The following is an 11,398-nucleotide window of genomic DNA, read 5'->3' on the forward strand; positions in this document are numbered from 1 at the left end:
TATTGGGGACACTTCCAGAAAACGAAAGGAAGAAAAAGACAGAAAAACCTAAGCATCCTGTTAGCGTTGCTAAAACTAAAACAAATACTAAATACTGTATAATTTAACTTGTTTTTCCCATTCGCAATACAAAATTAACACATATTTCTAGGCTCATTTTGACTAACTGAAAAGAAAACCCTAATAAACCACTTGATATCAAGAGAAGGTTTTTTTTGACATCTAATTTCTTATACATCATGCATACATGCATTTCACTACCTTGAAATTTTTGTATGATATCTATTCTAACACTCAAATTCTTATTTTCTGGGTTATCAATAAACACCCACTTTTTAAACATACAAATAACACAACCAGAATATTTATTTTCCCCTTGGGTACAGAATTATATCAAACAGCAAAAAGAAGAAAACCGTAAGCTACAGCCTCGATGGCATTCCCCCAGCAATGACTAGAGTTTCCCCTGTGATATAAGAAGCATCATCAGATGCCAAGAAAGCTGTCCCAGCCGCCATGTCTTCAGTTGTACCAAGCCTTCCAAGCAATGTCTTTGCTTCAAGCTCTTGCCTCTGCAGTAGCACACAAAGATATACACGGTGAGGAAGGAGACTCGAGGCAAAAGGTAACACATATTTGAGTCAAAAGATTACTCACAATAGCTTGATTACTGGTAATAAACGAGGCAAAATTAGTTGGCACAAAACCGGGAGCAATACAGTTTACACGAGTGTTTGGGGCCATCTCAGCAGCCAGGGCCTATGCAGCATATTACAAATAATTATCAGACTTAAAAACAAGAAGATATATGCAGTTTTGTTAGATGTTCAAGGAACACTTTGCAGGGCAAGTGAAGTACCTACTTTGGTAAGTCCAAAAAGGGCTGTTTTGGTCACTCCATACATAGACATAGAAGCAGGAGGATTGAAGCCGGCGATGGAGGAAACAATAACCACAGATGAGCCTTTGTGCAAGTGAGGAGCTGCATCCTGCAAGAACATAAAGGTTGTTAACACATCAATTAGAACATTAGCTCATAACAACAAACAATTGACAGCTTGAACTAATTTACCTTGAGAAGAAGTATAGAGGCTTTGACATTAATCTCCCAAAGCTTGTCAAGAACAGAGTCTTTGGTTTGCAAAATGGGGTCAACAGAAGGATTTGCAGCTGCGTTTGACACAATCACATCTATCTTTCCATACTTCTGTAATGTTCAACCGCATATTCAACAGCATTCAAACAAATTTTAACAAAGGATAATGCATTCGATAAAAATGAATAGAAAAGGGTGACCTGTGCGGTTTTTTGAATCAAATCCTTTCTCTGTTGATCGTTGGAGACATGGCAAACAAGGGCCAAAACTTCAATTCCTTTAGCCCTAAGTTTCTCTGCAGCCTCGTCAACATTTTGCTGCGGAAACAAGGAAATTGAGTAATGAATATAATTAATTGAAGGCAAAGAGGAAGAGAAAGGGAAAAGGACCTGCTTGCGAGAAGAGATGACGACGGAAGCACCTTCCAAGCCCAGCCTCTCAGCTATGGCGAAGCCGATTCCCTGAGTCGAAGCCGTAACGATGGCCACCTTCCCCTTAAACCTCTTTTCCATTTCTGCGATCACAAATTCAATCCAATACCAATCTCACAATAATAATCACCAATAAATCATTATTATTTATTATTATTATCAGTTCGGGGTTTTCAACGCCTTTTTGTCTTTACTCTACTTATCATTACAATGCCCATCTTTCTTACCAAGTAATTTCTTTTTCTTGGACGGCTTTTTAATTATTTGGGAACTTTTATTGTTTAATAAAGTAAATTAGAGGTGGATAGACATTTTTAATCCTCAAAAACTTTGGCCTCTAGAAAAAATTATTTGTTCAGCATTAACTTTAGAAACGGAGCTTAGAATATTTTTGAATTACAATGTATATTTCTTTTTTCTATTTTAAATGGTTTTTAGAAGAGTAAAGTGTTGTTTTTGTCCCCAACGTTTGGAGTAAATCCTATAATTGTCCCTAACGTTTCATTCGTCCTATTTTTGTCCCCAACATTCCTAAATTGATTCAATGTTACCCCACCGTTAATTCCACTCACGGAACAGTAACGGAGATGCCTACGTGGACGCGAGGCGTTAGTAACCCCAAACGTGTGTATTGACTAGGGGTTCACTTCGCGCTAGGGGTGCACAGACCCGGCCCGGCCCGAAGGTCCGGTCCGGTCCCGAACACTTTAGGGACTAATTTGGTGTGATTTCATCGGGTTTAGGGCCGGGTAAGGGTCTCAAAAATAGACCCGGTCATTATTTCGGGTCGGATCCGGGCCATAGCTCGGGCCACCCGAAGTCGGCCCGGTGGTCCGGTCATCATACACAATTAATATTTTGTGTTATTAGTGATGGATCATAACTATTCTTATGTGGAATTTAAGTATTGTAAACCTTAATATTTTGTTTTATTAGTCATTATAAGATTATAAGTTAATGTTTTATGTTTATAATGCATAAGACTTTAGACTAATGCATAATATTGTGTTATTTGTATTGATTTAAATATTTGGTATTATTAGACAATATTAGTATTGATTGTGGTTTTGCTTTAGTATTGATTGTGGTTATGCTTTAATTTTAAAGAAGGGTTGGTTTTTGTTATATTTTTTTAAGTGAATTTTACCATGTTAAATAATAGTTGGAGTCTTGAAAATTTGGATATTTTTATATGCTAGCTTACAAGAAGGCATCAACGTAATGTAATGTTAACCGCCCGGTTTTCACCCGGTATAATTGTGGCCCGAAAGTGTATTGGTTTCATCGGGTCTAGGGTCGGGTTCGGGTCTAATAAATAGACTCGATGTATATTTCGGGTCGAGTCTGGGTCACATCAAACCCGGCTTCACCCGGCCCATGTGCACCCCTACTTCGCGCGTAATGTTTTCTTTGACCATACGAAACGCTTGCAGTTTAAGGAAAACGAAACACTTTACATTCCACCCACACCTCCTGAACCCTACTGATTATTGCTCCTCTGTTCTTCGCGCTCGATTAGGAAGGAAGAAGACATATTGAAGCGAGTTGGTGGTTGTGTGCTACCTACACACGAGAGCGTTGTCTCGTGTTGGTGGTTCTGAAAACTTCGAAACGGCACAGAGCGAAAAGGTATGTGCAATGTATGTTTGATTTTCGTTTGGCCTGAATAGTTCATGCAAGTGAAAATGTTAATGCATAGGGTTTCTGAGATTGCAATGTTATTGCTCTTAGGGTTTGGGGTTGTTGATGTTAGTAGAGTCTTTTGAACCTGTGTTTCTGCACATTCATTACCGTTGGTTTATGGTTTGTGTAATAGGAATAGTAGCGGAAGAGATGAGTCATTTTAGTGTTAAAATTTATCACCAGGGGATGTTTCGGCTTCAAGGAGGTACTGTTAGGTATTTGGGTGGGGAGACGTCCATCGTAGACTACTGTGATGAGGATGAATGGAGTTTGATTGAGGTGTATGAAATAGTGAGTAGACAGGGGTATTTGAAGAAGGATATTGCTGCGATGTGGTATAAAGCTGAGAATGCTGGGTTAGAGGACGGTTTGACCATGCTTAAAACCGACAAAGATGCAATGGATATGGCAAGAATTGGAGTAAAGGATGACATGGTTGAGGTGTATGTTGTGCACAAGACAAGTGAGGTGGGAGAAGTTGTGCAACCTGGGCAAATTACTGCTCCTGCTGAAGAAGGTGATCAAGCTGGGCCTGGCCCAATTGTTGTGTATGATGGCCCTGGTGTTGGGTCAAAGGCAGCTACTGATGGGCCAACTGATGGGCCTACTGATGGGGCTAATGATGGGCCTACTGAAGTGGAAGAGGTTGGGTCTATGAGTGAGGGATCCTGTGAGGTTGTAAAGAGTGATGATGCTGTTGAAGAAGATGAAGAGGGGAGTGAGACATCTGAAGATGATGACTATGAACCCAGGGGGAGTGAAAGCTCATGGACTTCTGATTCGATTGCTGGGAATGCATCAACTCACAGCATTGGTAGTCTTGATTTTGGTGACAGTGATGATGAGAGGGAGGGAGCTGAAGGCTTAGTTGATGTGAACATCACAGAAGAGGGGGAAAAAGAGTCTGCACCCAATCAGTCTCATGGTCAATCATCACAGCAAGCTGCACAAAATCTTGGTAAGGAAAAAGTTGTAGGGGATTTTGGTGATGAGGATACAGGTTATAACAGTGAGGAGTTCCTGGATACTCCATTCAGTGATGATGAGGATGACCCGGGAAAGAGGTATCCCATACACAGGCCGTTGAAGAACATGAGTGAATACACTTGGGAGGTGGGAACTTTGTATGTGTCAAGGGAGGAGTTCAAAGACTGTGCCACTGCATATGCTGTCAGCAGTGGCAGGGGTTTGAGATTCACAAAGGTGGATCTGAAGAGGGTTAAGGTGGAATGTGTGGAGGGATGTGATTGGTATGCATACTGTGGAAAGATGAAGCATGAGCGTAGTTGGCAGTTGAAGAGCTGCAACAACAAGCACAATTGCTCTAGGGAGCTGAAGATTGGAATCATGCATGCAAGGTGGTTGAGTAAGGTTTTCTTGAACAAAATTGCTGAGAACCCAAAGATTAAGTTAACCACACTAATGAGAAAAGCATACACAAAATGGAATGTGGAGTTGACCAAATCTAAGGCCTCCAGAGTTAGACAGTTTGCTCTGGATGAGTTGCAGGGGACATATGTGGAGCAGTACAGAAGATTGTATGACTACTGTCATGAGTTGCTGAGGACCAACCCTGGGTCATCAGTGCATCTGAAGGTTCAGAGGCCTCCTGAATTTGCTACTGAAAGACCAGTGTCAGGGGTAGATTTAAGGCCCAGGTTTGAGAGGATATATGTGATGTTGGATGCTTGTAGGAGGAGTTTTATGGCTTGTAGGCCAATAATTGGGTTGGACGGCTGTTTTCTGAAAACACCTTATGGAGGTTGGTTACTGACTGCTATGGGTTGGGATCCAAACGATCAAATCTTGCCAATAGCATATGCAGTTGTGGAAGCTGAAACAAAGGACTCGTGGACATGGTTTCTCCAGCACCTGTGTGATGACGTGGGAGTAGAGAAAATTAGGACCTGCACCTTCATGTCTGACCAACAGAAGGTACATGTATTTTATTTTGTTTGATACTTAATTACAAGTGTTCTAGTTAATTACATGTGTTTTATGTTGTTTGATACTTAATTACAAGTGTTCTAGTTAATTACATGTGTTTTATGTTGTTTGATACTTAATTACAAGTGTTCTAGTTAGCATGTAACATTCATAAGTTTTGTCACAACTTTCCTTATACTCAAAACAGGGGTTGGTGCTAACTTTTGAGGAGCTTCTGCCTGGAGTTGACCACAGATTTTGTGTCAGACATCTGTATGCAAATTTCAAGAAGAGATATCTAGGACTCCAGTTGAAGCTAATGATGTGGAATGCTGCCAAAGCAACTTATCTTCAAGAATGGGAAAGGAGGATGAGTGAGATACAGAAGGTGGATCAGGGAGCATACAACTATCTTATGGAGATTCCAACAAAATACTGGTGTCGTCACAGGTTTGAGTGTAGACCTAAGTGTGACACTTTAGTTAACAATATGTGTGAAATTTTTAATTCTGTTCTGGTTGAGGCTAGGGAGAAGCCAATAGTGACTATGCTAGAGGATATCCGGGTTTACATCATGAAACGTTGTGCTGACAACAGGGACAGAATAGTGCCTTATAATAGAGATGTGTTGCCCAGAATTAGGATTAAGGTAGAAAAACAAGCCGAACTAAGTGGTCAATGGGTGAGTGTGTATGCTGGACGTGATAGATATGAGGTGGTTAGCATTCAGGGGGGTAAGGAAAAATTTGTGGTTGATCTTAGGCATCATGAATGCTCATGTAGGAAGTTTCAACTTTCCGGAATTCCTTGTGCACATGCCATGACATGCATAAGAAAAATGTGTTTCAATGTGGATTCATATGTTGCTGACTACTACAAAAAGGCTGCAAACATCTCTTGCTACCAGCATGTTGTCTACCCAGTTAATGGGCCAAACCTTTGGGACAGAACTCAGTTCGAGGATGTGTTGCCTCCAACTTATAGAAAACCTATTGGGAGGCCAAAGAAGAAGAGGGCAAGAGGTGCTGATGAGCAGGCTACTAGGACTGGACTGTCTCGTGAAGGACAACAGCAAAAGTGCTCTTACTGTTTGTGCTCTGGCCATAACAAAAGAAGTTGTCCAAAGAAGCACAAAGTCACACCAAATCCAACTGTAACAAATTTTAATTATGTGTTTATTCTGTTTCCTAATTGTGTATTTGGTTATTTATTCTGTTTCTATTTTGTCACCAGGTTAACAATGTTGCTACTTCTACTTCAAAGGGTAGAAAAAGGCAAGGAGTCAGAAAAAGTTCCAGATTATCTGCCAAGACAGATTCTGGTAAGGCTGCTGATAGTGGAAGTAGGAAGCAAAGGGGCAGCAACAACAAACCACCTTCACACCCAAAGAGGAAGCCACCTGTGAGCTCCCAACAATCACAAGCTGCTTCGAAAAGGGCCAAAGTGAATCATTCACAGACTGCTTCTGCACCAGCCCCAACAACTACAAGGGTACTGCCAAGCCCAGTGAAGAGGGTCACCCAATCTCAGCTCAGGTTCATGGCCAAGACACCACCAAGAGCATGGAAGAAAGTGGAATGACTTTGTTTCACTTGTTACAACTTTTGTATTTTGCCTTTTGTATCAGCCTAGGAACTATGGTTGTTGGTTTAACTGTTTTCAATTTGGTTTTGCTACTGCTACTATAGTAAAACTGTTTAGCATCTATGTTGACTTATATTTCCAGTTCTAAGACATCTACTTAGGAATGTATGTATCTTAAGTTGCTGACTATTGCCTATCTATGCCATATGGTTGATTTTAATGCTTTATGTTTGCTCTATTTCCCTGTTTCATTTAATCATTTCTGCTGACAGTTACCTCCATATTTGTACCATGAGAATGTAAACTAAACACATAAAAGTGGATAACAACAAATTTTCATTCAAAAAATTTCAATCAACAGGTTACATTACACACCAAATTACAGACAACACATTGCCAACACATTACACTAGCCACTATGTTTCTGCAGCCTAACTGCAAAAAGAACCTCCCATTTCTTGTTGATGAAAATTTTTCACACAGCAAAATTATAGCGCATGTCCATCCAACCAGACCAACTGCTACTGCCATTCTCAACATCCTCTCAACTGTTGTCACTTTACCCTTCAAGCCTGTGATTCTTCTTTTCAATCGAGGAACTTGTGGCTCTTGCTCCGACTCTGCCCACACAAAGTACCCACACTCTTCTCTAATCTAGGCAAAAACCAAAAGAAAATCCCAATCAAAAAACCAAATAACAGCCATACCCAGATGCAAAGTTTCCTACTTACCCCATAGTTAACACAGCCCCAGAACCTCCGTCCCAGATTTTCTGCCGTTGACGAAGTCGCAAGCACTGGCCTCTCCCCACAGTAACAAGTTCTTCTCCGTCGACGACCTTGGCTGCTGTTTCGACCTGAAGCAAAGCTACTACTCGGCGCCTGGGAGCCCTGCGAAGCCATGGACTCAGCAATCAACTTCAACAGAGACGGCGATGGTGAGAAGGAGAAGCTACAGGAGACGCACGATGAAATTAGGGTTTCAACATCCTTTTAAATTAAATTTCCAATTTTTTTTCCCAAATTCTCAGTAACGGTCACCAGGGACAAAGTTTGCCAGAGTGGACAAAGGGATCCACGTAGGCATCTCCGTTAGTGTTCTGTGACTGGAATTAACGGTGGGGTAACATTGCATCATTTTTGGAACGTTGGGGGCAAAAATAGGACGAATTAAACGTTAGGGACAATTATAGGACTTACCTCAAACGTTGGGGACAAAAACAACACTTTACTCTTTTTAGAATTTCCATCTATTAATACTTTCAAGATTAATTCTGATGCTAGTTATTTAATTCGGGTAATAGTGATAGTTTTGCTTGCATTAGAGATTGTAATGGGAGTTAGCAAAGGGAGTGTTTGTGAATGATTAAAAGTAATAGTATTCTTAAAAGAAAATTATTTGCTATTTAGAGAAGATATCTCTTAGCTAGGAATGTGGGTCAATGAGATGTTATTTGTGAGACGAATTATGTGGAAGTGTTTAATCTTGTTACTAATCACTAATATGGTTTTGGATTTATTGATTCGTTGGTACTCAAAATAAGAGATATCATGCATTAAAATTGGCGTGTTGACTTTCATTTGATTATGAGAAATATAAACATAGTGACAGACACTATGACAAAGATGGCGATGATATTATAATTTTATAATGTGGAGCTTCCTTCTCTTTGAGAGAAGTTTAAAAATAGTGACTATCCTCTATTTAAGCAGTTCATTTATTTTTCTTATTTTTTTATTTAGTTTATTTAAGTCAAATTTTTAATTAAGTAATCATGTGCTTTTCCTCTTATGTGCACAGGAGTAACCGCTTTTTCTTCTCTTTTTGGATACTATTTTTTTTCTTCCTCCTCTTTTATTGCTGGCGTTATTATAGTCTTTTCTTTTACAGGATTTTTTTTTTCCAATATCGTTATCGTTGTCATTGTGGTCTTCTTTTTTCACTTCTTTCTTCAACGTTTTTATCATTATTTTTGCTGCCGTCGTCATCGCTGCGATCATTATCTTTATCTTCATCTTCTTCTTTTTCTTCATATATTTAAAAAATTAGAACACAGAAATTTTGAAGCAATCACATAAATTTTGGTATACAGCATAAAAATTGTAGTATACAGTACAAAATTTTAAAGAATCACATACTCAAAATATTGACACAAAACCAACAAAATACAAACAGCACAAAAATTTGGGTACAAATTTTTTAAGGACCACATGCCCAAAATATTAATAACCAACAAAATATATTCACAGTAAAAATTTATGTATTATGTACAAAAAAGTTTGTATTATGTACAAATATTTATGTTATACACAATTTTTTATACTATATTAATAAATTTGTGTTATAAACAAAATTTTTGTACTATAAATAAATTTTTATGCTATATCAATAAATTTGTACTCTCCAATAAAAATTTTTACTACAGAAATGCTGAAAAAAAAAAGTGATAACATATTTGTGTATTTTTTTTGGCTGTTTTATACTAACTTAATTAGATTTTGTTTAAAAAATAACTGTACATGTATCCTCACCAATATTATTAATAGATAGCTATATTTAGATTGACTTTGAAATTTGAAAATGATTCACGTAACGTGTACTATATAGTCCAAGTTTCAGTCTTACAAAAAGTGCACGTAACAGTACTTTCACACTCTTTTCTGGTATAATTTCCGAATCAGCTCTTCCCCCTTGTAAGCTCATTCTTGTTATGTATGGTACGGTGCCAGTCTGCTGACAGCAAGCGAGCTTTCTAGAATTTTACTCTCAACAAACTTTGATCATGGACATTAGTGGCTTTTAATGAATTACATTACAAAATAACTTTCCACTATAGATACAACTTGAGACATTCAAGACAAGTCAATGGATACAATTCTTTATGCAATTACATTACAAAATAACTTTCCACTATCAACTACTGATCCACTTTGAAAATATGACAAATAATCTATAAGTTAATACATAATAGTTTACATGATAATTACCTATCATGATTTGGCATTTTTCTTAAATTCTATTTGCTGACATAGCACACAAATTTCTCTAAAATAAAATTAAATGCCTTAAGCCTTAAAGATATATTATAATTCAATCATAAGGATTTCTGAATTTCTTCAATAGCTCTGGTATTTCATATCCAAGCATGTCATCTACTGCTTGAATCATTTTGGGCTTCAGTTTCTCAAATCTGTCAATGCTATAACCACTCAAAACCTCTCTAAAGTGCTCCACATTGGGAAAATCACCAGCTGGTAGATGAAACTCCCTTTGAACCTGTTTTACAAAACCAGAAATGATAAGCAATTAAGACATCTAATAGGCAATGGAGAAGGAAGTGAAGGACACCTTTCTAAATTCTTCTTCGAGATTATCGATGAGCCTTTGTTGGGTCTTAGCTTTTCCCATCATTGCAGGCATCTCCTTCTTAAGATGGCTAATTATATATGCATGCATTTTAGCAGCTCTAGCACGTTTAACAAATTCATTGATCTGCATTATTCCAAGGAAATCAGATGTTACATCTAGAAAGTAAAAGGAATTCCAAGCAAACATGAGTATAAGGTTGCAGTGATATGCTAACATCAGAATATGGGCCATACCCGACTGTCACAAGCCTTTCTTGGAATATCTACCAAATCTGCAAGGAGATCATTCTGTTCCTTCTCAAATAGTTCTTGTCCTAGCGGTCCAACAAAGCCTTCTTGTATAGGCTTATCATTAAATGAGCTGCAAAGAAAAGTAGCAGAAAATTAGAACTAAAGAATATCAACTTACTTGGGAAGGATTACATTTATGTGGTGTCAAATCAAGTACTAAAACTGGGTACATAAAATAGTTCAGCATGCTCAATCGCAAGAAGAGAGTTCAAGCACCAAAAAATAGTTAAATGGACCCTTGTAAGTTAAGCAACGGACCTTTAACTGTACTTGAAAGTAAACTTACCCAATATATACACGCACAACTTCTGGAGTATTTAGAACTTTTCCTAATGACCACATCAATGCTCCATAAACTCTCATAAGCTACAATGTTACAATATGACATGTAAATCGGCCAAAAATTGGATAACAATTATATTTATATAAGATCGTATCAAGTTTTGATATTGCCTTACTTGTTGAGTGTCAACTTGGTCTGCCTTATTCAAAACCACACGTATCTTGTCATCATGACCTCTTAGAGATGCTATTACGCGTTTAAATTCATCACTGATGTCAAGTTTATGAGGATCAAATAGAAGAAGAATCAGATCACATTTTGCAGCAAACCAAGATATAACCCCAGTAAAGTCATAACTTCTTTGAGTCCTTTGCTTTTCTCCTGAGAGGACACCAGGAGTGTCAATAAATGTTATTTCATCCAGCAACTGAAAGAGTAAATTGTATCAATGTCGGGGAGAATTAATTGACAATTAACTTTCAAATAAAACTGGATTTCAAAATATATAGAAAAGCTCACTGGATGTGGCATTTGGGAGCATTGGAACTTTGACAAGAATGAACCGCCAAAAGTTGTCAATCCACTAAAAGGCATGTTAGCATCAACAGCCACCGTATTTCCAGGAATAGTCCTCTCATCAGGTCCAGACTACAAACAAAAATATATTACAAACATTTTTGAACTTCCACAAGCACAAGTGTGCAAGAACAAATTAAAGTATAAAACGATCTTATTG

The 11,398-nt window shown here is 38.1% G+C and overlaps 3 protein-coding genes and 1 pseudogene across 4 annotated transcripts in view; all 4 read right to left on the minus strand.

Annotated features, from left to right (window-relative positions):
- Positions 1-56, minus strand: part of LOC107613124 — a 1,821-nt pseudogene extending 1,765 nt beyond the window's left edge.
- On the minus strand, positions 84-1,737 carry LOC107636575 (tropinone reductase-like 3). Its single transcript, XM_016340077.2, has 6 exons — positions 1,486-1,737; positions 1,297-1,413; positions 1,073-1,207; positions 864-989; positions 658-759; positions 84-572 (listed from the first exon to the last, which is right to left on the minus strand). The coding sequence occupies exons 1-6, from the start codon at positions 1,606-1,608 to the stop codon at positions 423-425; spliced, it is 753 nt and encodes a 250-aa protein (XP_016195563.1). The 5' UTR covers positions 1,609-1,737; the 3' UTR covers positions 84-422.
- On the minus strand, positions 6,977-7,622 carry LOC107613116. Its single transcript, XM_016314977.1, has 3 exons — positions 7,452-7,622; positions 7,231-7,374; positions 6,977-7,024 (listed from the first exon to the last, which is right to left on the minus strand). The coding sequence occupies exons 1-3, from the start codon at positions 7,620-7,622 to the stop codon at positions 6,977-6,979; spliced, it is 363 nt and encodes a 120-aa protein (XP_016170463.1).
- Positions 9,514-11,398, minus strand: part of LOC107636569 (EH domain-containing protein 1) — a 5,348-nt gene continuing 3,463 nt past the window's right edge. The window contains exons 11-16 of one of the 2 annotated variants that reach the window (XM_016340071.2): positions 11,182-11,310; positions 10,838-11,089; positions 10,666-10,745; positions 10,323-10,449; positions 10,069-10,212; positions 9,514-9,996 (exon numbers count right to left, since the gene is read on the minus strand). In XM_016340071.2, coding sequence (XP_016195557.1) covers positions 9,811-9,996; positions 10,069-10,212; positions 10,323-10,449; positions 10,666-10,745; positions 10,838-11,089; positions 11,182-11,310 — 918 coding nt within the window. In that variant the 3' untranslated portion in view covers positions 9,514-9,810. The remainder of the gene's footprint in view (positions 9,997-10,068; positions 10,213-10,322; positions 10,450-10,665; positions 10,746-10,837; positions 11,090-11,181; positions 11,311-11,398) is intronic. The other variant, XM_021103831.1, reaches the window with a different exon arrangement.

The sequence above is a fragment of the Arachis ipaensis genome, chromosome B01 (assembly GCF_000816755.2).
Source record: "Arachis ipaensis cultivar K30076 chromosome B01, Araip1.1, whole genome shotgun sequence".
Classification (NCBI taxonomy): domain Eukaryota; kingdom Viridiplantae; phylum Streptophyta; class Magnoliopsida; order Fabales; family Fabaceae; genus Arachis; species Arachis ipaensis.

What these genes read in the sequence shown, in the direction of transcription:
- LOC107613116 (XM_016314977.1), bottom strand. Translation starts at nt 7,622, where the DNA reads ATGGCTTCGCAGGGCTCCCAGGCGCCGAGTAGTAGCTTTGCTTCAGGT. An exon ending in GGGGCTGTGTTAACTATGGG is followed by an intron (nt 7,375 to 7,451) that starts GTAAGTAGGAAA and finishes GTTTTTGCCTAG; the next exon opens with ATTAGAGAAGAGTGTGGGTA. An exon ending in TGGCAGTAGCAGTTGGTCTG is followed by an intron (nt 7,025 to 7,230) that starts GTTGGATGGACA and finishes TTATGTGTTTAG; the next exon opens with TTTACATTCTCATGGTACAA.
- LOC107636575 (XM_016340077.2), bottom strand. Translation starts at nt 1,608, where the DNA reads ATGGAAAAGAGGTTTAAGGGGAAGGTGGCCATCGTTACGGCTTCGACT. An exon ending in TGATTCAAAAAACCGCACAG is followed by an intron (nt 1,208 to 1,296) that starts GTCACCCTTTTC and finishes TGAACATTACAG; the next exon opens with AAGTATGGAAAGATAGATGT. An exon ending in TTACCAGTAATCAAGCTATT is followed by an intron (nt 573 to 657) that starts GTGAGTAATCTT and finishes GTGCTACTGCAG; the next exon opens with AGGCAAGAGCTTGAAGCAAA.